Below are 27,996 nucleotides of genomic sequence, written 5' to 3' on the forward strand. Positions count from 1 at the left end.
AGGCGACATTTAGTTTTTGTATTCCTAAGATCGCCCGTATCTTTGAGTCGAGCCACGAGGAAGATTAATTAATTCCGTTTGAAAGAGAGATTTGAGATGCCACTAGATTATAATTTTCATTTATTTATTCTTCGTAACACATTGATTACTTTTTTATTTTACTTTTTTAATCGTATCTTTTAATTATTGCAACATAGAGTTAAAATTTTGACACATTTTTGAACTGTCTTCATCGAATTAATAAACAATAAAAAACGAAAGAGACTAACATTGCTTCGCTATAATTTAAAACATAAAGCCGTATGTGTGAAATGAAATAAAATATTTCTTATAATTGTATGTTAATTTTATATTGCGATTTGAAATATAATTTAAAAATAAAACTTAGAGCATAACAAGAGAATACAATTAAAAACATTTAATTTATACTTATAAAAATATGTATAATATATACAGGTTATATTAACTGAAAAAAATTAGAAAAGTCAGTCAATTTTATGTTAGAACTGTTCAGTCTCAAACAACAGCAATTCTACATTACAAATATCGAATACGAATATCAAATTCATTTTATTACAAAACAATAACAAAGATAGAGAGAAATAAAAAGTTTATTTGTTTGTTTGTTTGTTTACAATTACGAGTAACTGTCACAAGGATCAGTATAGAATGGATATTTACACAATCGAGTGCAATACTTCTTCACTGAAACATGACTACTACAAATATCACGGTCTTTAATAATACCGCACATAAAACGGCTCGTAAATTCGCGTGTGCATCGATTGGAAGCAATCTCCTTCCCTTCTCCGAACTTGCTGGACTTGAGGCGCTGAACAAAATCCGCGACACGCGAATTGCAAGCGGTAAACCGGAAGCGAGCAACCGCGAATCGTCTAGGCGCGTAACTATAAGGGTGTGAGAATGAAAGAGGTGGACCCTCCACTACCAGGCGTTGTTCCTCAACCGACACCTCCTCCCCCCAACCCCCTCCCATATGGTAGCCATATGTAGGTTCTGGGCACCACCAGAGGGGGAAAAGTCATCGCGGGGATCCAGCTGATGGTCGACGCGTTGGTCGGGCTTCCTCAGTTACTGTTGGACCGCACGTTGGTTTGGTCTACGCGTCGTGCTGGATGAATCCGGCTTCGATATCAATTTTCCAGAAGAACGGAAGTTCAGGCCGCAGCGCAGCACGACGACCTTGACCCTTATTGGATCGCGAGGTCGCGCGAGAACCAGCAGAAACTGAAGGTGAGCAGCGAGAAATGATTAGAGACTCGAAGAAAGAGAGAGAATCGAAGGCACGTAAAGCGAATGTTTGATTCTCTGTTAATTAACTAACGGGACAATGATCAGATAACGGGTTTGGTAATAAACGGATAATGGATCTCTTCTGCTTTGTCGATTAATTATTGAGATATTAGGTTCTCATGAAACGTAGAGTAATTTTGCTGCTTGCATATAAATTATTCGATTTTATGCAGATGAATGAAGGGAACAATTTTAGCAACAACTATTATCTTGTTAATTTTATGAATCATATTTCTTCATTAATAGCAACGATCGTAAATTATTATATTACCTCTGTATAATTATTTAAGTAATTTGTTGTAAATGATTGTAATTAACCGCTATAAAACCAAGTGAACTATTGATAATTAGAAGTTAAGTAAACATAATAAAATATGTATACTCAGAAAGAATCATTTTGCTAAAAACTTTAAAATTTTATTTTATACAGATCTGTAAATAATTTTGCTGGATCAAAAAAGTTATGTTGAAAAACTGTAAAATGATGAGCAAAAAGTTTTTATATACCAGCAACCAGTTTAAGTCTCCAATAAAAATATTTTTAGATTTGTTTCAAAATTTTTGATATTTCAGCAAAATCATTCTTTTCGTATAATAATGAAAATATGATTATAATATTGGTAATTGGCTCGTGTTGGCCGTTGAATTCCAAGTTGGTTAAAGTGGTGTAGGGGTGACGTAAAATCTGACGATGGGGATGGGCATCCTTAGTAACAGTGTAATGCCGTTCGAGTATTGATTTCAGACACGGGGTTTAGGGTAGCGTTACACGTGTCTACGATGCGTTTAACAAACATCGGTCATGCTCGTTTCGCGTAAACCCTTTAGGATTTCCTTCCGGTCGATTGAGAGCCAAACTGATATAAATCAAGACAGATGCCGTTGCAAAGTAAAAGATTTTCGTTAATCAAATTTAAGAAAAAAATCGCTTCGACATTTCTCTGACGTTTCAGTTGGACAAATTGATCATTTCTGCCTTTAATTTGTCGGTAATAGCATATAATTTTTGTTTCAATGTTTTTATGTTGCATTTTACATGAGATGGATATTTATAGCCGAGTGATAAAAAAAAAAGGATAATAATAAATATCTCGCAATCTCCGAGAATTTCCTAGAATTGTAAAACGATGAGCGCGACAATTTCCCGCGCCATCGATCAGGAAGAATTCCAATGACACATATCGAATCATTCGATCGCAACTTCGTAGATGATACCGGATGCAGAAGCTGTGTGTCAGACTTCCGAAGCTGCGGTCGACAATGGCAGCGACGTATACGAGAAGATTAAGGACCGGCCGGAAAAGGAAGTGGCGTCGGTGACCGCCTGGAACCGATACCAGCGATTGGTAGCCGCGATGGAGTCCCGGGGTGGTGAATTCAACCGGAAGTCCGTAATCGAGGCGATCTTCCGTGGCAGCGATCTCGTCTACGTCACTCATTGATCGGCGGATCGATCAGGCGCGAGTGAGAATCTCTCGCGCGTTCCTGTACCAAAGTGCCAGCCAGTATCAAATCACTTTTGAGCAGTGGTGTAGAATTCGCGAGTCGCAACGTCGTAATACTCTTTGATGGGTCTATATGATGAATCTATACAAGGATTTAGCATAATTTTTCGAAAGAATGGAAATGATACTTGCATTATTTTTTTATAGGATGAAATAATGATGTACGTTATTATTACTTTATTATGGATTCTCATGAGAATTAATTATCTCTACAAAGTCATTAGAAAGTAGTAATTATTATATTAATTTTTAAGATAAAAATTTGTTTCAACTATTTTAATATCGTGTAGTATCGTAAATCTTTTTTTAATTTTGTAAATGCCAAGCAAAAATATCAACTTTTACTTTTGCAATAAAATACATTCTGTTTCATTTTAGTATAATTTTTTGTTTTTAAGATATAGAAATTTAAAAATAGTTCTCATATAACAGATAAAAAAAGCATCTTTATACTATGGAAAATAATTAATTATATGGAAGGTATGATTATATAGTACAATGTAATTATACTAAATCAAAAAGCAATATGAAATTGAAACAAAAAATACAATACTATTTTTAAGTTGCTAATCTTGAAAATAAAAAAAAAAATTATACTGAAATGTGAAACAAAATGCATTTTAAACTAAAAGTTGATCTTTTTGCTTGGCATTAACAAAGTTTAAAAAAATAAATTAACTGTGGGTGTTACAACGTCATAAAAACCTTTAAAATCATTCTTTTTTGTGACCTCGTTTGACGTCATTTTTCTTAAAATTATGATAGTTAAATTTTGAAAACGAATTTGTACTCAGCTTCTAAAAATTACGAAACGATTACGTTTGTTCAGGCAATGATTCTAAAATGTGAATTCATGAGCTAGTGTTATTGATCTAAGTAATTATTGCTAAAAAAATAATAATACTCATTAATGTGTTAACAGTAAATAGTCAGTTGACACTTACTCCGTTTTTCATCTGTAGATGAATGATGCTACATGCATATTCAAGTTTTGATGGATATTTTTTGATGTACTGAGATTGCTATGCGACGTCGAGAGTAGGATGTAAGAGCGCAGTTTGACGCGGTTAACGTGGCTGTGTATTATAGTTCGACGTCGAGCACACACTATTTTTAGATCCGCATGAGGGGAGTTTAATGGTTCTGGGAGATGAATGCTTTCATAAGTTTATACGTGAAGCAAGTATCGTTACGTACGAGTATCCTTGAAGAACTCCAAACAAGCTAGTCTCGAAATTAAAGAAGGCACGCACATGTCCTCATTAACGTCGAAGTCCAAATTGTATTAACAAGCTAAGCATTACTCTAATGTATATCACATTTTTGAGCGGAAATAAAATAGAATTGTGTAATAATAGCAAATGTATACTGAGAGAAAAGTGTTTGATATTGTAATTACATGGAAAGAACGTTTGTTAAAATATTTAAAAATTTTACTGATGCAATCTGATAATAATTTTGTTAAACCATCAAAATCATTATGTAGAATGCTTAAGCGTTGATGGCAATGCTGCAACAATTTTTGCAATTGGTTTGAATGTTCTATATAATTATTTTGATAGTACAAATAAAATTATTTTTTAGCTAAATTTTTACTTTAGCGAAACCTTCTTTCTGTCCATGTACAATTACATGATACAGTAATTATGATCAGGAGTTTCATTCTTATAGTTATTATTGTTATAATATTAGTAAAAATAATTATATATTATAGTTCTCTATCTCAAAAAATATATAAATGACACAAAAAATGCTTGCAAACTACAGTTAAATTATAGTACCATTTTTTCTCTCAGTGTACATGCACTGTGAGAAGCAAAGAAATTAAATGCTTTTGAGATAAAATTTTACAAATTACTAATTTGTTAATTGTTAACATCGACATAGAATATTCACTATATATTTGATGACAATACAGCCATCGTTTAATCTTCGAAGAAAAAGATTTTACCGATATTTGTCGGTAATTATACGTACCGTAATAGTTAACTATATGGATTAATGTAAAAGTAAGCGCACTGCGTTTCTACGCCACTGACTAATGCAATCGTAGATAAAAATACAATTAACGATGCCAAACTGTGTATTACTAGTCAATGTGTGCATAATGAATCGTGGAAGAATAGGATAGACCGTTTAATTAGACAATTACGACAACGGCGGTGATTAGTCGCTATCACGCGATAGACGATGGAAGGCGTATCTCTAATCAGTCGCATGAGCTCATGCGACATTGGCTATGCTCAATCTTGCCAGCGATGAGCTACACTCATTCTATGTATTATATATAGAGAAAGATTATGCGCGAGAGGCTGAAGCCAATAATAATTATAATTGTGATTGTCGCCAATTCTGAAAGATTACGATTGTAACTGAATGATTGAGAGATAGTGTTTTAAACTTTAGAAACGAAGGGAATCAGTTCAAGAAAATCAATTATATTTATTCGAAACTTTACTGTTGCGTATTATCGATCACCGTGATAAGTATTGTGTTTGATAATTCAGAAACATTAGAAAAGATACTCTAATGATTTAATGTCTTTATAATATAATATTATATAAAGATGAAATAAATATTTTAGTGCAAAAATAAAGAAAATTTGAGAGGTTTAAAGAGGTTTTAAGTTCAGTGTCTTTAGTTTTTCGTCATGAAATGATATATGCAAAGGTAATAAACCAAAATTCGATCTCCTTACACAAAAACCCAGAGGTAAAATATATTTACGATTAATTTATACAATTTGCTCGTCATTTCCACGATAATTAAATATTATAGTTGGATTAAGTCGTGGCACGCGACTGATAATTGTATACATGTACATAACTACTATATTAAATATTGTAGTACAAATATACAAAATATTTACAAGTAACGTTTATATAATCAACTCCCCGTCTCCTAGATAAATTCGCTACATATTGTCAAGTATTTTACAGTATTTTTACAAAAATAGGCACAATACAGTGTGAGCGTCTACAATAATTGCATGTATATTACATATGTATAACATATTAATCGCAGCTTACAATTAATAACAAGTCCGAAAAAATGAGATGTAATTAAAAAACTAATTATGTAATAAAAAAATACAAATTTCGCATTACAGAAACAAAAGAACGATTTTTCGTGTCTTAAAACTATGCACAATATGCGCTAGTTATAGATATTCCTCGATTAAAAATTTTACATCTTTCAGAAAGAATCTTTGAGTTTCAGGTTTTTGCAGGTTTTTATATTGTTCCGATATAAAAATCTGAAAAAATCTTTGACTTGTGAAAATTTTAATAAGTTTTTACTTTATCATAGTAAGGTATTTTATCATAAGTATTTTATATTGTATTTTCTTTATTCATTTCTTACAGAATTTACCAAAATTCATAAAATTCAAAATTCGACTGTGCCTTCAAAGTCCAACTTGATTGATAGCGGGATTTATCAATCATTTTCTCTGTTAAGATTGTTATCACCTTAATGCTCTAATTTATGTACTTTTTCTCAATTCCATTATTAACACAATCTTTCAAAAAATGAAAGAATTTACAATAATATTTTTTATACATACATTTGTGCCAAGAAGAATAATATTTCTCGGCTGTACAAAGTCAGTGAAGCCTAATAGTATACTGGAATGAGCCATCGAGAAGTCGGAGTGTTTCAATTCTTAAACAATGATACTCTGAGCCAAAGATTGTACAATTTTCTTTGTCAGGAATTTGCCGATTAACTAATGTTTTAACACACTAAAAAAATTCACTTGACTAAATTAATTTATTTCATTTCTATTCCTTTCAAAGAAGAATATACGTATTTAAGTCAAACATATTAGATTTTACTTAAATACATACATTTTCTAATGAAAGAAATAAAGACGGATTAAATTAATGCAATCAAACGAACAATTTTTTTTTCAGTGCATAAGAAAGACAAGTATTTGTATGCCTTCTTTTTCTCTATTCGTTTGCTATTTAGTTAGTACAGAGGAAGGCTCGCTCCAGTATTTATAGACTATAGATCTCACTAAGTAAATCATTTACATCTGTTGACATGCCGCTGCTAACATCACAAGGACAAACGATGCAGTCTTTATATAATGTCGTGGCAATTTCATATAAACTCGGTGACGAAAATCTTTTTGAAGTCCGGTACCGAACCGCCAATATCGTGTTTGCATATGTCGCCATTGTCGAGGTAACTCACGTCGGAGTTCTTTAGGATGGTCTTTAGATTCTCCATCGAGAGATTCGGCGTCTTTTTATTAGCAGTCAGTTTATCTAGGTCGTTCATCGAATAACCGGGCGCGATCCTTTTAGTTTTTAGATGATAGGACTGTATGCTAGGCTTCGTGTCGGACAGCTTCGTATTGCTACCGCACTTCTTGTCCTCCTGATCCACCGTACCGTTCTCTATGATACGCGGCGTGAAAGATCGCATGCTGACCTTTACCTCGCTGGTTCGCTTCGAGGGCAGCAACTCCACCTGTAAAACAGAACGTTCTCACGATACGGGATTACGTAAACGTGTGCGCCTTTAACGCCGCGAAAAGGCCGACGAAACGTTCTGTCAGCGGTGAATATTTTTCTATTAGATGCATTTTCTCGTGAAAGTATCTCCGGCATGCCTTGCATCCTCTTGCGTTTAAACTCGAGAAAACCAAGTCATTCTAACCACTATCGGTAAATATTGAATTTATTGATTATTACCCTGATGGAAAAATTCTCATAATACTTTTAAGAATTCGTCGTATTTCAAATTCTTAATAAAACATTTTAAACAAAGATTTTTGAAAAATATCTTAATTTTTTTTAGTATTTTCTTATAAAAAGGATAAAAAATCTTAAAAATTAAAAAATATTTCAAAATTGATATATATAGAATTCTAAAAAAATTCTTTGAAAAAAATATTTCGGAGCAGATTTAGAAGCCTATTCTGTAAGCGTTATATTTTATAACGCTTATAAAAAAATCTGAGAAATTTTTTAAAATGTTATAAAATTATTACAGAAATTTTGAAAAATTTTAGAGTTTACATAAAAGTTCTGAAAAATTGTATAAAGAATTCTAAAAAAAATTTTATTTTCACCGCGAAATTAAGACAGTATAAAATATAGACAAACTATGTCTAATTACGAATAAAAATGAGACATTTGATGTGATAATATTGAACTTAATTTAGTATAGCTATTTGCTTCAGGATAGATTTCAAAATATTTAGATTTAATTGTATACAATTACCTTGGTTCCCTTACGTTGAAAATATTCAAAGTCATCATTGGCGACCGTGGTAACGGAACAACAACTTCTGCTTCTGCTCCTGCAAGAGCTCATTGTGTCGAAGTCGCCGTTCTCCAGATCGCAGCTCTCATCATCAGAACTATCATATCCTTCGCAGTGACTATCTTGTCTAGGAAGATTCTCTCTCAAAAGATCGTCTTTCTTTAAATTATAAGTTCTCGAGTCGAGCACAGGTCGATGATATCTATATATCAAAGAAAAAAGGCATTATTTTTACATTAGCTTTACAAGAATTTATGAAATATACTTAGATATTATGATAGAGATATATTATAAATTGAAATATTAAATAATGTTCAAAAGAGTTACAAAACTTATAAACATTAATAATATAATATATATTCTAAAATATTAGACATTAATAAATGTATCTAAAAATGTATCGCAATTTAATGAATTTTACAAGTCGAAATGAAAAAGAAAAGTTGAGACAATTGTAGGTCATCCTTCACGTATGATATACGTGAAAATATGCATTTTGAATAATTTATAGGAAAACTTCACGTCTCACACTTTCCAGTTATACCCTTGCCACGTATCGTGACGGCGGCTTAATGGCACAGGTAAAAGTGAAGGTACGCTAAAAGATACGCGAGAGCAATCGGCGAATCGACAAGTAAGTGGCACCTGGCATGGTCGAAGCTTTGATTCCTGCGTAGAATGTTTCTCGAATAATGCTGCTCTTGAAGGTTGTTTTCCAGCCCGAGAATTAACTTCTCCAGACCGAGGACGCTCCGAGCATGTCGCCTGGATGGTTCTTCGCGAATCTCGTCCAGATTCTTAATTTTTCGATTATTCGCAGAATCCTCCAGTTGTACTAAGTTCTCCATGTTCTGCCCGAAGACATCAGTGCTGCCGATCTTCCTGCGATTACCAGCCAATTCGTGCAAGTTCTCGTTTGGTCTCGGCCGTCTGCTGTATCCCGATGATTGTTCCACTGGATTCTTCTTCGGCGATTCGGGAATTTTATCCTGACGTGGTTCGAAGGTCGAACTCGTGAAGGACGATAGTTCTGCTGGCAGAGATGCATAGCTGCCGTCTTCATTCATAGGTTGCGTTTTAGGATAGTGTTGCTGAATTCCCATAGTAATCGTGCCAGTTTTTGCTGCAAAACGTAAGAACAATTATCGTAATAATTCAAACAATTATACTAGAAAATCTAACAATTATAAATTAACAATTCTAAATTAATTGTAAATATATTTTACTTTCGCTGTACAAAAAAAAAAATGATTTTGAAGTATCTAAAAATTTAGCTAGATACGAAAATAATTTGGAGTATCAAAATTATAATTACATAGAAATTTCAAACATGATGAGCAATGCTATACAAAATTTGACATTCTAATAATCAATTGGAATTAAGTCCTAATTACTTTGATGTAATAAAATTATTTTCAGATTTGTATCTAACATTTTAGATACTTCAGCAAAACTTATATAAGAACGCGAAGACATAAGGCTGATTATTACGATAAGTAATTATAAACATTCATATTAAAAAATTTAATAATTTATTTCTTAATTGTAATTTAGATTATTTATCATTTCTCTTGGAGCACAATTGCGGTTTTTAAATGATCATCGAATCGATTTTAATTTGATTTGACGAATGAAATGCAATAGAAAAGAGACAGTCGCGATTTGTGAAAGCCGCTTTCGGGAATATCGAAACATTCGGCTTTTCACGTTACAGTGACCTGTAATATTTGATATATCTAGTAGAGATGGTAGTGATGATGGAACAGAGACGAGCGCGAGAGATGGTTTCGTCTCGGACTTTCTAACGTGGTCGTGCCGAGCGTTTGATGGGTGCATTAACAAAGCCGCACGAAACGTCGCAATTAACAATATAGGCCGGGAGAGAGAACTATCAAGCGATCGAAATATTTTCGCATCGTTAAATCTCACTGACATCCGTTCTCGCTCACTCACCTCTGTTCTGATGGCTGTGCAACCGTCCGTAGAGGCTTCCGTTAGTCAGAGGGAACTTTAGCCCGTGATTGAGGTTCAACTGCAGCTTGTACTCGGTATCTTGTTCGAAGTGTCGAAATTTACCATCTATACCGCCTGAAAGAGAAATCCCAGAGAAATTTCATTACACAGACAAATTTAAATGCTATGACGTAAGAGTGTTTTTCTTTCATTGAAATAAATGCATTTAAGATGATATTTAAGATGGTATTTATTCTTGAGAAAATAAAGATTAAATTTTCTACTTCTACCAAACTTTAATTCAGAAACAGTAATATCGAGATTCGTTTGACGATATATTTAGATTTTATTTTTGATATCTCTCACATTAATTAGATTTGAATAGTGATTATGTAATCTTTCTCTTAAGGCGGAAACACGAAAAGTGAAAAGTTCTTCCATTAATCTCAATGATAAAAATGTTCGCTTTTCACGTTTTCGTCGTAGAGGAAGAGTTACATGATCGTTATACCTAGAATGAAAATGTGTAGAATGCAAAAACTGAGCAATCTAATAAAAAACTCCTGTAATAGCTGTAAATCGTGGGAGTACCGTGAAACTCTGTAAATAGTTACGTATGTTGCAAAAAAAATGGGAATACGACGAATTACTCAAACGCGTGTCGTTAACAAAAAATTGGTGGTTGTCGCGCGGAATATCACTGTTGTGCGGGCAGATATTACGATTATTACACGGTAGAAGTCTTAACTTTCCCACGCACAACGGACAGGTCAGTTTTTGCTTAACTGAAAGAATGGAAATCACGTAGTGTCTCTGTTATGAAACACAAAGAATTTCTCTATTTAGAAAAAAAAAAAACGCACCGTGCGACAGTCTCCTTGCATGATCCTGCTTTGTGTACACCTTGGCCACGTATCGGCAAAACATCTTATCGAAGAGAGCCAGAAAAACCGGAAGCAGAGTATCCTTCACCAGTGGCAACCACGTTGCCAGATTTTGCGGTGTGCAGAAATTCTTTAGAAGGCTCGGCCTAATCGAGATGATCTAGGAAATCATGTTTAATTAATTCAAACATATATCATGCTTCGAAATAATATTATACAATTTATATAAGTACTTTCATAAATTTTGCAACAGGATATGATCATATCTGTAATATACATATATAATATAATGTAATCGACACAACGTAATGATTGCTGTTATAATAAGTATATAATAAATTAATCGATTACTTGGAGTATTTTTGTAATAACACTTACGAGCGCGATAATCATTAATCGAATGTGATCATTACTGTTGGATGTATAGAAAACGGTATCCCTGCAATCTGTTGCGCCTAATGCAATGTAATGCAATCTAAGCATTCTAGATCACAGCGGATTTTTCTTCGCGCTAATAAATTTCACCAGAAATCGTGTCAAGAAGATTCTATATTCAGAAATTGGGTCCAGCTTTCGCCGTGAGGAATCTACCATATACGTTCATCGTTCAGATTGGGTCAATTACACGCAGCTAATTGTTCAACGTGCGTTTGGGTATCGTGCACGCGATATCTAACGTCATAAGAGAAAAAGGATCGTACCTCGCAGATTATAGGAAGACATACGTTGGAAATATGCGAGCGGGCCTCTTATAGAGGTACTGCGAAAAAAAAAAAAAAACTTTCGTTTTTAACCGCGAATTCGCGCAAGAATTCGCGGTGAAAACTCCGCGGTCGCGCTTTCAAAAGTACGCACATCATACACATGCAATGCGATGATGTGCGTACATGCGAGCATGTACGCAATTTTACGTGCACTGAACACGCACGTTGTATCTATGTGAATCGCACTATTTCGTTGATTATTACAATGTCATTTAAAGATAAGCGAGCGATGGTAGATAATCCTGTTTGCTAAATTCTTGTGCAAACAACGTTGATAAATGAGGTTCTTTGTCGTAAAATTGAAATCCTTTGTAGTTTTACAATTTGTAGCCATATAGTTTACATTAATAGAAATTTTAAGAAATTGATTAAGATCTCATATGTTTACTCAAACAGAAAATTAACCTTAATTACGGATTAATTTAATTTTGTTTGATTTAATAGGTTAAAAAATATTTTATTTGTTATATAAACCTTAAATGTAACTGTAAAGGAGGATGTTAAAAAGAAATCGATTTCTGTTCAAAAAGATGTAAATAAAAGGAACTATTTTTTTTTGTAGATTTTGATTTGGTTATGAGAAAATTATTAAAGAATTCCTAGTGTTTGAAGAAATTCACACTTTGAAAATTAAGTATCTGAATAACATCAAACATGGTGTATTTATTTAAATTTCAACATTTTTACTTAATTTTTGTGATATTCAAACGCCACAAACTTTTTGATAATTTTATCGTATCTAGGAGGTATTATAAAAAAACATTATTTCTTTTATTTACACCTTTTTGGACAAAAATAGGCTTTTTTTAAATATCCTCTTTATATAAGTGCATTTTCAGAATATATATATGACTCTGAAAATAAAATGTATCTTTTTACAAATTTGAATGAGGTGTTTCTTTTTCAAGATAATTCATTCGTGTAAATAATTTTATTTAGTCTTCACTTATTACTGCTACTTTATGTAAATTTTTAATCGCAATAAGATAATCAAATTACCGTTAATTAACGAGTAGCAAGTCCTTTCTTTCAGTTGATACATTTTTGCCTCCCACTGTATGCAGTGTATATTTTATCATGAACGGTATAACGTGCGATAGTACCGCTGCTGGTTACGTGAGTAACGGCCGGTCTAGTCCGAGGTATGAAATCGAAACTAGTTGTACCTTAATTAAAGAATAGAGCGGCACTATATGCGCGTGTATAAGTTTGTGTAAGGTACACGCGCAATTCTCGATCCCGTCTCTTTCTCTCGAACGTGTATCGCTCCGGTTGGTGAGATGATTGCCACAATCATAAATTTTCTGTTATATTGCACTTCTTTTAATTAATTCCTTTAGCGTAATATGTGAATAAAACATATCTTTTGCAAAATTATGTCTTACGTTATAAAATGGCATTTTAGTATATTATGAAATACGTGGAAGTGATAGCGAAAAAATTAAATTTCTTATTATTTCTATATTATTTTGCAGTGTAAAGTTGATACAAGATTATATCAGCATTTTTCGTATTTCATTAACTTTTTTTAATAAAATATTCCATTTCATTATTTTTGTTTAAATTTTTTTAACGTTAATTTGAACTAATATTCCGCTTAATCGCATATTTGTCTATTATCTCGAGTACATTGTTTCGATTGACACAACAAACGGAGCACAGCCTTTTTTTTTCTTCTCCCATATGTATTCTTTTACATCTTAAAAGAACTACACAATGCTTTGCAACTTGTTTTTCATTTAATCGATCTGTGAGTTTCTTTAGTGCTGACTTTGGCCGTAGTAACTCGCGCTGATCTCATGCATTGACGTTTTATTTTAATTGCCGTTGATAAACGCAAGAATAACGCCCATAAACATGCTCATTGCGCTTGTTAAAAGTGCGTTCGGACCGATCAAAGCTCCGATAACAATTACTTAATATGCGAGAAACCAATTGAATCGATCCGAAATTTCTCAAGAACGGCGAATTTTGAGGTAAATGTAAATTAATACAAAACGAAAAAGTAAAAGTCTTATTTTATCAAAACAGATCTTGGTGTTTAATGATATAGTAATAAGCAACCTGTTACTTCCGAATTAAACAGATTTGATTCGAATCGATTCGATGTAAAAATTTCAAATTCGATTCAATTTCGAACAACAGTTTATCAAAGATTCGATTTGATTTGATTCTTATCTTAGAAACACTTCGCACACCTTTATATTCTAATTATAACAACATAAATATATTCTAATTATATTTTCTGCCGAGAACAGCTGCTGCAGAAAACGATTGTAACTGTCATCAAATAAAAAGAACAAGAAAAAAGTTTTATCATCGCTCCTATATGTACATTTAAAATTCATATTAAAATTTTTTAATTGCAAGATTGGTAAAAATCACGTTTTTTTTAAAGATAAAATATCTAAAAAATAATAAATCACTGTCACAAATTACAATTCGATTCTCCTTGAAATATATAATATAAACATGAAAATCTAAGAGAAACATATTTTTTTATATTAATTTCTAATTTAAGAGGTGGAACAATTCCTTAAAATTAATGGAGATAGAGAAACAATTCCTTAAAATTAATGGAGATAAAGGTGTTTTCAAAATATTAAATTTTTGAAAAATTTAAATATACAGTTATGAAGTTAGAAAATTCTGATTTGTCCATTTTCAATTAGAATTGCAATAAATGCAACCAGATTCTTTTTTCAATGTACTTTTGAGTACAACATTTTATGCGAAATTTCCATTGTGTGCTAATTATTTATTGATTTTGAAAAACAGTTCTAAACTGAAATCGAAGTAATATCACAAATTAAATTGACAAACATTTAAATATTTATATTAATAATATTAATATTAATGAGCATTTTAAACTATTATAAAGAATTTGTTGCGAAAAAGATCTGTTTTGAACAAGATCGAACAAGATCATCATTTCTTTCGTTCATTTGTGTTATTCATATATTGATCAATTTTCTTATTATTAAATGTGGATTATTTGCACATTAAAATAACTGTACATGGCAAAAAATATAGAAACTCGTTGATTTCGCCGATTTGGAATATATATATTTTTGCTCGAGCCTATAATTAAACTTTATATTGGTGATTTAGTCGTTAGATAAAAACACGAGTGTAACGGCCGTCACGCTGTTTGCACGTATGTAAGCAGAGAACGGTGTTTATTTCGACGAACGGTGAACCGACCATTATTTTTCAACGAACTAATACACACGAATCTCGGATACAGGTTTACGTATATCGAGCAGCGAATCGTCTCATTTCGTAACTGTCTGGGTACCAGCATTAGTTTATAAAAATGGTGATTCATAAAATATCGCTTGTTAATACGAGATGGTAGCAACGAGAGAATAATTCATCGTGAGTTTCACTTTGCATTTTGCGTATATTGTTTGAAATAATATATAGGTACCATTTTTTAACGATTCGTTCTGCGATTCTCTACGGTGAGATCGCGTACGCCTACCTGACGTTAGCCTAATTGGCCGCGGGTTGTTCCTATACGATGTAAATAGTATGCGTCACGCATGTAATGGTCGCGATCATTAATATTAATGAGGAAGGTCATGGGAGTTTCTCCGCGGGACGACTTTTGCGGAACGTCACCGCGCGAATTCTTAATTTGGTTCACCGATTAAGGTCGCTGTCCGAATTAAGATCGCGCTTTCGAATTTCGCTTTATGCCGAGTCCGACCCTTTTTCCATCTAGATCTCCTTTGTTTCTCCCGACGACTTTCTCGAGGAGTGGCATTTACGATCAAAAAGTCCCGCTTCCGGATGGCACACGCAAGTGAAGTTCGTGTCCGGCTTGGACTCGCTCGCATGAAAATCCTCTCGGCTGTGATGTAATTGTACAGATGTAATTGGTGTGACGGCGATCAGACAATTCAACCAACCACTGTATCGGATCTGTTGTGAGATACGATGAAATTTTCAAGGACATGACTAATTATAACAATACGTCTCACAGCAAACAAAAAAATTAATAATTTTTGTTTGGAGATATATCGCTATGTTGCATAGACGTAATATATATAGACTGCGCATTCCCTGATTTTAGCACCTGTGAATCGTTAGAAAGAAATGAATCAGCATTTCTCTTCAACTCTATCAGCATCTGTCTTCTATTCAATATTTTAGAGAGAGAGAGAGAGAGAGAGAGAGAGAGAGAGAGAGAGAGAGAGAGAGAGAGAGAGAGAGAGAGAAAGAGAGAGACTTTAAGCTTTACCTCTCTCTTTCTAAACCGATTACTTATAACATAGAAATGCGCAGTCTATACTTATTAGATTATTACATCTGTTCTAGTACGTTAATAGAAAAGTGACACAAGCAAAACATTAGCATTTTTGAGATAATAAAAGAGAAATCGACAATTCTGGTAAGGGATGAAATTTATACATATATTACACTGAGAAGAAAAATTTGTTCAACGAACTTAACACCTTTAGTTGTTTGCAGATTTGATTAATTCAAAAAAATTCAATTAAATTTTATTTAATTGAATTTATTCTAGTCTGCTCGATATTGAACAGTTTGTTAAGCAGACTATGATTAAATTCGATTAAATAAAATTTGTTGAATTAATAAAATCTATAAACAATTAAAGGCGTTAAGTTCATTGAACAAATTTTTTTTTTCAGTGTAGGATTGTAGTGCTTAAATTTTGAAACATAGTTTAAGTTTTAAAGAACTTTAGTATAGTTTATACAGTTGAAAGTATAACATGAAGAGAAAGTGAAATTACAGAAATTGAATATTCACTATCTTAATACTACTAATTTAGAATTGTAAAATTATCTGTTTATTAAAAAAAAGCTAACTTTGAGATGTGTTTTTTTTAATTAATGCAGCAATATGATATTTCGGATGTAACAGAATTTTATAATTACATTTATTTTTTGAATTATTATTTTTTTCTTATCAGAAAGGAATCTAAATTGTATCTTTAAAAGGAGAAAGGATTTAAAGTTTTCTTGAACATTAAGCACACGGTGTGAATGAATAATTCTACGCTGCTCGAAATTTATTGTATGTCATGTAAATGACAGGCTGCAGTTTAAATATCTCTCTTAAGAATATCCTATATTTTTCGCTATTTAAAAGCATAATCGAGAGCCATAAATTAGGTCGGCCACTTTTAACTATGTAACATTGCAACGGTCGACTTGGCACGCGCAATTTCGATATTGCGAGATGCCGCTTTTATACAATCGAGATGCTCGTGCAAAAAATGATTTCAGTGTCGAGAAAAAAAGAACGTATGGACTAGCCGTGATTATGACTTAATAAATCATATATCCTTTCCAGGTGTCTTAACTACGAGTTAACAATTAGCATTACCGGTTCGTTAGAGTTTCAATTCGAAAGTAATAATTAATTAAACCAACGATATGGAAAAACACGTCAATCTCGATAACATTAGGTTCTTACACTTTTACACAAATTATAAATGGATTTTACAGTAAAATACTTTTAACGTAACAAGATTATGCTAACGATCAAAATTATTTTCCGCAAACAAGTTTCCTGTTTCGTTGTATTAACTTTCAACTTGTAGAAAAAAACAAATGACTGCTTTGCCGTTTATATATAGGGTATCTCTTTCTAATCATTAACAAATTTATAATAAAATTTTCTTTAAGAAAAATCTCCTAGAATTAATAAATTTTAAATTGTAAATTATTAGTATTATGTATTATTAAACAAGTAATGTGTTAAAAAAAAATATGAAAAGAATTTCGTGTTTTTGTATAATAATTGACTTTCTAATTTTTTGATTCTTATTTTTTTGAAAGTATTCATTAATAACATGTGTTTATTAAAAGAAAGATGCTAAATTATACATATATTAATCATGTTTAATTTATCGTCAATTAAATAGTACGATAATCAGTCCGATATGTTACAATTATGTCTGTTAGATCCATTAAATCTCATAAATCTCATAAAAAATAAAGATATGATAACAAAAATTAAAATAATATTTAATTAAAGTTAAATACAACAATAAAGAAGACAAATGTAACAAGTAAGAATTAAAGATATAATTACCAGGATGGGTAAATGTTCAAAGACGTAGCAGACAAAGAGTATGCTGTAAACGGTAGATCTGCCGCTGGTCTCATCCACCTGCACTTTCTTCTTTCTTAAACATGCCCTGCTGTTCGTCGAACCACTGGTGCACGATTCGCTTGAGGGATCCCAATGTTGTGGGTGACACTCGAATGCTCCTGAAGAGTTTTTCGAGCTCGCCTCGGACAGATCGGAAACCGACTTGAGCAGTTCAGAAGTCGATGGACGACAAAGATTTTTAAAGATCGCAATCAACACGCCGAAAAAAGACGTGAGGGCCAACAGACCCCTGAGGGAGTTGACGAAGACTCCATATTTATGAGAGATCTCGTGGGCCAGGAAGACGCAGACCTCCGGCTCGAAGTTGAGGACGCCGGTGACACCAATGCAGGCGCTGATGACGCTCAGGCTCACCAAATGGTATTTGAGATGATTCTTCGTGAGATTGATAACATCATCGCGACTGCTGATCGCCGCGAACACTGCGATCGACGTCAAGGTCAGTTCCTGGAGAATACTCGACGAGTTCAGGACCCACACCAACGTTGAGCATAACTCTGCGACAAAGAATCATTGTTTAAAGAGTCTCGCAATTTAAAGAGTCGAGCAGCTCGATTGAAATGAATATTTTTTGGGCCCCTGGGCCAATCTGTTCCGTTGAATTAATTTACATGATATAATCGTTGGGAATTGGTTGGAGCTTCCATGAATTCCGAAGAGGACAACGACCTCGGCATTATTATACAGAGATTATAACTAAATAAAAATACTAAATTCGATATTAAAATTAACATTTTATTTTTTACAGTGTAATTATGATAAAATGTAATTATGATAAAATTACTATTTTATTTGATATGTTTAAGATGTATTGCTCCCTTACTTCAAAAGCGACACAACTACAAAAATTAAGAGTTCTTTTTGCAATCATATTTTTACTTCTTTCTACAATTTGAATCTTTTTTGACCAGCTCAAGTTTTTTGATGTTCTAGATTCTTAAAAAAAAGTTACTACTAGTTCAAAGTTACTTCTCAAGATTTCTATTACATTACTAAATACTTTTTAACTTAAAACTCTTATATTTAATAAAAATTGAGTTTGAATAAAAGTAAAAAATTTTGACGATTTTTTTAAACCATTCTTTTTGAGATGATTGTGGCGATTTTTAATGAAGTTAAGTTCATTTTTAATGATTGACAACGTTTATTTAATTTATTTATAATAATAATTAAAAAATTATACGTTTTTTAGTTGTATTATTTTTAAAGTAAGAAAGTGATACATTATTCCATTTTATCCGAGCTGTTGAATCAAAAGATTAGTAAAGTAACACAATTATAGTCAGAACTGGGCATGTATTTGAAATATTTGTGTTTGAAAAACAGTGTTTGTAAGACAATTGTATAGTTACCTCCAAAATGATTCGCTGGACGGATTAACGTGAGAATCGCGTACAGCAGTAACCCTAATTGATGTGTGAGACTTTGAGAAAGAATCGCGACTGTCAGCACGTCGATTTTTCTTTTCGTGGATGAGGATTGATTCTGGTAGATCAATAGGGACCATGACAGCAGCAGGATGCATATTGGCGAGCCTACGCACGTAGCCAGCCATTCGCCCACCTCGCTTCGCATCTCTGCGAAGGAAGAATAAAGGCTGTCAACGTTTATTCACTTAATGATTAATTATTATCGTAACTCATGAATAATTGTATCCTACACGATTTTATGGTGGTGACACACACACAAATAAATCTGTCATTGTGTTAAATTTAATTATCATTGCATTAAATTTCTCGACACTCCTTTTTCAACAATAATATCTATTATGCTATTCAAGTAAGCATTTCCACAGCAAGTATTGTTATATGAGCGACCAATGGAGACAGGACGATTCGTCTGGAATTTCTCTCGCATTCATCCTCCACCGCGGAATGAGGCGGGACTATTCCCGGTGAGAGTAGTAATATCCTAATCTCGATGAAAGCCTGAGTCGTGGCAATTAACGCGCCGTGTCGAATTATATTCCCGCACGTGGAAGAACGGCGAATTATTGTTAATCAACGGCGGTGTTGGTTACAGTTAAATTATTAACGCGATGGTGAAGGCAACAGGGTTGTACAAATGTCATGGTGGATGGCGCGGAGGGGATGCGACATTTTCACACGACGTATCTCCTTTCCCTATCCTCATTCCTCAGTGACTCTCTCTTTTTCTCCTATCTATTGAAATCTATTTTATGTGGAGCTGATATTTTTACGAGCTCGTATAAAGGGATATATTACTATAATATATTATTTTCAGAAAAAAATAAAAATAATTAATAAAATCTGAGTCTTCTATCTTAAAAGTTATTATCACAATTGTGATCTTTAATTAATTAAAAGACTGCTATTATTTAATTATTACACTTTAAAATTTTTAAGAAAACATGTAAATGTTCGCTTGATTATTTTTTTATGGCCAGGTATAATAAATCTGTTTCTTTGCTCTTTTCCTTATTACTTCTTTTTTTGTACAAAGTCAGAGCACGTTTACCATCTCTCTTTGCTCGACGCTTCTCACACTGCACCACCGAGGCAACTTTCTATTCCGCGCAGTGCCAGCGTCGCGGTCTAATTTATCGTTCAAGTCGACTCCCGTGCTCAGTAGCGAATTTCCTCTCCTATCTGAATCGCGAGGAATGTCCCATCGTGTGTCGTCGGGCCCTTTCCCGTTACCGGCGTCACTCGTGAGATGCGGACGTAGGAAGAGGAAGACACATCCGATCGCGTAACGGCACATTCATTTTTCGCGGCACCTTCTAAACCTAAACGATCGAATGTTACATCGAAATCTCTTCACACCTCATATAATTGCGTTTTTATGATTATCATGACAAAAATTTATTACATTGTAAATGGTGTTAGAAATATCATAATAAAAATAGTAATAAAAATTTTTATTGTTCAATCATATTATTATGATCATAAAAAGCTTATTTCTTTTTTTTTTCTTTTTCATTACAATTTTACATCCATACGAGGAAATGCCATTAGTTTCCCATAAAACGTTAGCAAATATGGTGAGTGGGTAATTGTATAACTTTCACGCGAATGCTTATCAAAAATGCATTGAATTTTCTGCTTAAGAAATAATAAATATGATATGTATCTTTGATCCTCTAATGTACATATTTCCGAATGCTTGTGAGTCGCGTATTCTTCTTTTTCCTTTTTATAATGTGGCGCACTTTCACGTGCAGACATGAATAAACAGTTTCCGCTTGGCTGACATATAAATTTTTTTGCTCGATAAGCAGGAGCGTGTATTTTTCTTTGATAAATTGGATAATCGACAGTAGTCTTAATCACCTTATAAAAATAATTTAAAATGTTAATGGAAAAATGTATTTTAGTATTTGAATTTCAAGTGTGGTGAGTAATTTTCAGACACGGCAAACAGTAATAATCATTCATACTTCATGTTTCGTAATCAATCTCGTATAAGTTTGATATTAATGTTTTCGAAATTTACAAAAATCAAGTTTTATATAAACGAGAGAGAAAAAGAGAAAGAAAAAGAGAAATATTTATTTGAAGCATAGATTTATCTATTATTCAGAATTAACATTCTAGAAAAGCAAAAAATGTAAATTTAAATAAATAATAACAAATTGTTACTTAATTATTGTTAAATACTTAATAATTTTAATATTTTATAAACACATATTTTCAATTTTTAACAACTATTTAAAAAAAGTTTAAATTATTAAAAAATATTTAAAGTATTCGGACATTTTATTTAGCAGAAATTATTTTTGTTTTTTTACTAATCATAAATAAATATAATATTCTAAAATATTATATTTTATTAATTTCGTGTCAATAGGATATTGAAATAGAATCATGGCTATCGGTATGTTAAACCGGTTGCGCAAGCAGAAGAAACCAGGTTAATTTTCCCGCGAGTGATAACAATGTCGCCAATGAGGAAACTGGACCGACAATCTCGCATCGTTATTATACTCAGTTTGTATAATTGACTCGTCCTTGTTCGTTACTATATTTTTGCATGAAAAGTGCAGACTATTCTGAGTATTTCTGAGAGGAAAATTTGCATTAAAGTTTCGCCTACGACACTTTGCGAAAGAAGACATGACGAATTACGCAAAGAATCTGTCGACACTGAGTTTTTATATCAATACGAGCCACTATAAAAGTCGACCTGATTATTCGTTCTTTAAACATACGGTAAAATTAGAAACATGAGTCGAAGATGGTTTACGTGATTTGCTTGCTGTAACCGTTATTCAGCCAGGCTGAAATTCTTCTGTGAGTGAAACATGTTTGGTGCATTAGTAGGAAGTCAATTCTACTTCCGCAATCTGTACTGCTTTTAAAGTGTCTCCTTTGTATTGTACCTTTAACGGAGGCAAATGGCGATTTAATTTCAAACGATATAAAATAGACTCTTAGAGAAGTTTGAATTTACATTATTTGTATGAGAAATAAATTTATACCGAATTAATTGAATAAAACTGCAGTTGTGAAGAAAAAAGATTATTTATACATAATACAATTATGTAACTAAAATAACAATAACGGATTTTTTTGAAAGTTTACCCATTTTATATGTATACGTAATGCAATTTCTTTTACAGAATTTCATATTTTATATAAAATTTTAATATAGATTTTATAAAATACTATTCTTATTTACATATAAATTTAATAACAATAACTATATAATTTGATAATAATAATCATAATGATTAAATTATATATAAATTTAATTGAATTTTATATATCACATAATTTATATATAATTTAAAATTATATTATTATAATTAAATGTATATATAATTAATCTATATGTAATTAGCTCTCTATATGTAATTATATTTTATGTATGCTATAATTAAGTTTTATTTTAGCAATCTCAGTATAACTTATAACTTTTGCAACAATTTTTGCAATGTGCTTTTATAAATGTACTCACAAAAAATGTTATAAAATTTATACTTTTCATGAAAAATATAATTTATTAAGCATAAAATGATCAAGTTTATTTAACAATTTTGTATGTTCTACGTAATAGGGTTAAAGGTGACTATTATGCATCAAGGTGCGTCGATCGGAATGCATTCTACGCATATATGAGTATAGATTTACAAGGTCTGACTTGTCAGCGAGAAGCGTATCTCCTCTATTAGATTGGAATGTCGAGAGGTGCAGAAGCGCGATCAAGGTCAGAAAAACAACTTGTGGAGGTGAACCTGAATCGTCAAGGGGGATGCTGCTATTCTTCTGACCGGCGCGGGCACCAAACCTTGTTTCGGTGAAACCGGGCATCGGACCAGTTTCTTTGATAACATCGCCGCAGAGAAGAATGATCCCGGAGAAGCTTCTGCAAGGTTCAGAATTCACTGTTACACAAAGACTGAGGACTATTGATCCGTGTTTTTTCGTTTATTACATTTAACTTCTACGAGATTCTATAACTATTACATAGAAGGAACATTTTGGAAATATGTAAAAAATTAACTAGATACAGATGTAAAAATAATTTCGTTAGATTGTAAAAATAATTATGTATAAGGACGTTCAAATTACTAGCGTGTTAAAACATTTTGTAGCATTGCTCATCATTAGGTACTTAATTACTTTGACTTTCTCAAATAATTATTTTGATGGTCCAATAAAATTATTCTTAGATCTGTATCTATCTAGATTTTTAAATATTTCAGTAAAATTGTTTTTTCCATGTAAAGACTAAAATTCGATATTCAATTTTGTTTAAGGACGGATTTAGTATTACTTTATATAAATTGTTACGATATGCAAAATTAAATTTTTTGCTAGAATATTGAATGAGATACATTATAACTTACATTGTTATAACATATTAACATTAAAATTAAAATATTAAAAAATTCTTTAAAAGGAATTTTTCTTTCTTTTTCGAAAGAAAGAGGAAAGATAGCGCATTTACTGTTGGATGCATTATGCGGATGTGGGACAGTCTATTACGAACTAGCTACATATATATATAGATCGTGGTTACGACAAGCTTAACTATTTTTTGTCTATGTATTTATCCGAGCGTCATGTCGATGACGATAAATAGGGAATGAAACCGACGAAAGTCTCGTAGGTTTAGAAACCGATTGGTTAAATAGTCGAAGCGTATAGATAACTTTCCATTTATATAAAATAGCTATTGTTGATAGTTGCCTCAAGAAATTTAATTAAAACATTGTATATAAATAAAAACAAAGAGTTTTCTGAACACCATTATACCTTTATTATTGTTATAATAATTTTAATACCTGTTACTGAATAATATAGCTTAAACATTACTTTCTATACATAATAATTGGTTAAGCAATTTTAACTTAACGCGTTCATTTCTATCTTTTAATCAGTTTCTATTTTACTGCTCTTACGTTATAATTTTATTACACTAAAATTTACTTTCTAAAAACTTTAACTTACACATTTTTTAATATACAAAGGTACAAAGTTTTTTTGGCAAAGTTTGTTAATTTTATTTGAAAATTTTCAAAGAAAAATTTATCTTTAAATTGTCAGCAAATTTTCAAAGATTAGAATAACGCCTCTTGAGATATTCGAGCATGTTTGATAGGAAGAGCGATTGAATGCCGGTGAACGCCGTGATTTCAATGCTTGCAATAGCATGAGTGCGCACAAATGGCGATGATCGTCGTACTCATGTGTGAGAATATGTGTGCATTACACGAAACGGACGAACGACGAAATTACGTTTATGATTATGACCTTCGTTCAATTAAAACGTATTGGGACGTGCGACGTATGTATAACGCGGCGCCCACGTGAAAATGATCCCTCTTATCATAGTCATTGTCGCCGAGTAGACTCGAGCTCTAACTCGGTCATGTGAAACTTTTACGATAGATCACCTACTACTCTCGTGTCTCTTCCTTTCTCTATTATAGTTTGCTTCTCACTTGATCTCTCTCTATCTCTCTCTGTCTCTCACTCACTCACTTACTCACTCATTCTTAAGAACTGATTCTAAAAGAATGCTGGCGGATGCCTGACGACCTCTACCTTGGGATTATGTTTCACGGTTGTCTAACGAAATGTCGAGACCTTTCGAGTAAGCAAAAAAAAACGAGCATATTAGAAGAGATAAATCCTTCTGGAAAATATTTTATTTTATCACCAGAGATTAGAAATTTCACTTACGCAAGGAAACGAGTTTTCTTAGGTATCTTTGTATTTGTTTTGACTTTCTAGATGAGAGCTTGAGCAATTCAAAAGTTTTCTACTAAGAATTTTTTCAAGATAATTTTTCAATAATAATATTTTTATATAAGTACTTCGCAGAGTACAAAATGCTGTTTAAACTCTTTAATGGTTGTTTTAAAAACTTTAATATTTTAATAAAAATTAAGTCTCTCTCTATTAAAAATATTTTTCTATTTATTTCAGATGATATGTTCTCAGATTAATTCTTAAAATGGAAAATTAAAAAATTAATTTTACAAAATGAATTTTGTCAATTTCTTAATTAATTTATAGGACAACAGTAATGCAAAGAAAATGCAAAATCTTGTATATAACTGAGATGATTCAAATCTTTCTAATTCTAATCTTGGCACGAGCGTCTGTTTGCGCCCGGTTACTGCATCGCTGCGTTCAAAGTAGGTTACGAATACGATCATGCTTTGAGAAAGTAACCAACGCCGTCGATCTATCTCGCTCACCATGATTAGATGTGTACATTCACTAAAATAAGATCAAAAATTTGTTTTAAACACATGACTGCGTGCAAAATATATTTTTTGCAATTAAAAAATAAAATTGTTTGCAGCGAATATGTATTTAAAAAAAAAACAGCATCACAAATCTTATCTAAAGATAAAATATTTTTAAATATATTAAAGAAAAAATAGAAGGAAGTATTGAAGTCTACGGCAATCGATATTTTTATATTATTTATAAATAAACTTATAAATAAATTTATAAATAAGCTTCTAAATAAACTTATAAATTTAAAAATAATATATAAAAATATATCGATTGTCATAGATTTCAATAATTTTTTCTATTTTTTCTTTAAAAATGTTTTATTTTTAGATAAAGTTTCTTGATACTGCTTTTTTAACTTATATTTCTCTATTTTCTTCTTACTTCTTTGTCAACCGTTTGCGTGGAAGAAATATTTCTATTACACTCAGCACGTGCCAAATTCCTAAATCCAACCCGGTCAAGTCATCCGTTCGGTTTCGAGGCCAAAGAGGAACGGGTTTTATGCGGATTGTGAAGGGTTCCGTTGCCGATGCTCGATATAGCGTTACGAGTCGATTTACAATATGAGGAACAGGCACGAAGAATGCAAACTTACTCTATTATTATTCTCTCGCATACAGTTATTCTTCGTTCTGTTCGCGAGGCGATTACGCGTTCGCTATTGACGCCGCTAATGACGCGGCTGATTAGAGATTCGATGTTTAACGAACTCCTGTTTAACTCGTGAGATGCAAATTATGAGAAGCTGCGTACGCGCGTTGTGCAAGGAAACAAGTCCACGTTACGCAGGTTGGATGCCGATGCAAATTCCGGATTACGTGTTTACAAAATTGCGCATCTGCCGCGTGTATAGAAATGCACGCGCTACATATTCAAAATCCGTACCGCGTAACAATCGCAGATATAATATTTCGCGAAGGTGGAGCGGATATTACCGTGAAATTGCGGTACTTCAGCGTAGCAGCGATCTTGGGCGGTCTATCTGATTGAGGACTGCATTTACATTGTTACGCTCATTGAGCGAATTAATGCACCGTCCATAAGCCGACGCAAGGACGCGAGGAAGACACGTCCTTGACGTTCCGCCAGGCCAAGTTAAATAGTTAAAAATTAGAAATAAAACTGAACAAATTAAATTATATTCAAACGAATCTCTTTTCTTCTATCTATGTGGCACCGGAAGTGTAATTTGACAAAAACTATAAATATTAGAATGTCGAATAATGGTATAATTTGTATTCGAATTAAAACTAAAGGACTGTCGAGTTTCGCAGGCTATTTATTGCTAAACAATCTTTAATTTAGTAAAAATACAAATTATTCACACAGCGAGACGTCAATATGTAAAAATAATACGTAAACGTGAGAATAATTCTGCTGTTATTTGTATTTGTATAGCTGGAATGCATGGATTATAAGGCAATTTTTTTAGTGGGTCAGACTTTCATACTTTCTCTATTACTATTCGCTGTCTACTATTTGTTTGCTTACTGCCAATTGTCAATGATTACGCGGAACCAGCGTGGAATGTCGCATCGCTAGGATGAGCCTGCAAAATGCGTGTGCTCCAGACAGATGTCTGGATCCTCCCGGTGATATCCAGCGATTTCTTCGTTTTGGCATCAGCTCTCTTACATTCGTGCACGAATATGCCACTCCTTCTTGATCCACTATCCACGATGTATATTTTCAGATCAACTCGCGTGTTTCCGTGCCTTTAACTTTGACGAGTGGCAGCTGTAGTCGTAAACCCGGAGTACCTTCACTCGCGGATGAAGGGGCACCGTTTTAACACGCACGGTACACCAGTCACGAGAAATTTGTTTTCGTCGATTTTCTGGACCAACCGATCAATCGGCTGAACCGCACTGGGAACGAAATGGTGCATCAATATTCAGTGCACGAACGATTGAACTTGAAAAAAAAACTAAAATGTTTAAATCTAACTCATCGATTAAACAAAGTTAAATTATTAATAATTAACACTGCTGGTTGGTTTTTTTTTTTTTTAATAATCACTTTATAGCTAGATATGATGATGAAAGGAGAGATGAAAAGTATCACGATATTTGCAAAAAAGAATTTTAACACTCGTGTGTTTTGATCTGTGTGTATTAAAAACTGACAATTAATGCGACGGCATTTAATGTTTAAACACGATCGAGAATGCGTCCGAGCGGACCAATATTGTCGCGAAGAAGCCCGGAGCAGGACTGACTGGCGGCCAGGATTCATTTGGGTCAGCAGCACAACGTAGTATACCAAAGACTGCCTCTCGACTATACTATCTGTTACGACTATACGGAGTGAAGGTGCTATGCTATGTGCGTTATAACGGAGCTATCTTCACCGCTCGTGCGCTTCGATTTTTCTTCCGGGCATTCCGTGCGCACATTTTTTTTCAGATCATTCACTTGCGAAAGATATCCAA

At 32.8% G+C, this 27,996-nt stretch overlaps 2 protein-coding genes across 2 annotated transcripts; one reads left to right on the top strand and one right to left on the bottom strand.

Moving 5' to 3' along the window:
* The first annotated feature begins 499 nt into the window (after positions 1-499).
* LOC105148685 (uncharacterized) lies at positions 500-5,690 on the top strand. The gene is made up of 2 exons (XM_011060547.2): positions 500-1,254; positions 2,523-5,690. Exon 2 carries the CDS (start codon positions 2,523-2,525, stop codon positions 2,754-2,756), a length of 234 nt encoding a protein of 77 aa, XP_011058849.1. The 5' UTR covers positions 500-1,254; the 3' UTR covers positions 2,757-5,690.
* LOC105148686 (hypothetical protein) lies at positions 5,511-27,991 on the bottom strand. The gene is made up of 8 exons (XM_011060550.2): positions 27,057-27,991; positions 19,200-19,424; positions 17,767-18,344; positions 10,913-11,093; positions 10,050-10,184; positions 8,742-9,219; positions 8,055-8,298; positions 5,511-7,298 (listed from the first exon to the last, which is right to left on the bottom strand). The coding sequence occupies exons 2-8, from the start codon at positions 19,420-19,422 to the stop codon at positions 6,927-6,929; spliced, it is 2,211 nt and encodes a 736-aa protein (XP_011058852.1). The 5' UTR covers positions 19,423-19,424; positions 27,057-27,991; the 3' UTR covers positions 5,511-6,926.
* Positions 27,992-27,996: the final 5 nt, after the last annotated feature.

Source organism: Acromyrmex echinatior, chromosome 13, assembly GCF_024713525.1.
Source record: "Acromyrmex echinatior isolate Ae372 chromosome 13, ASM2471352v2, whole genome shotgun sequence".
Taxonomy (NCBI): Eukaryota; Metazoa; Arthropoda; class Insecta; order Hymenoptera; family Formicidae; genus Acromyrmex; species Acromyrmex echinatior.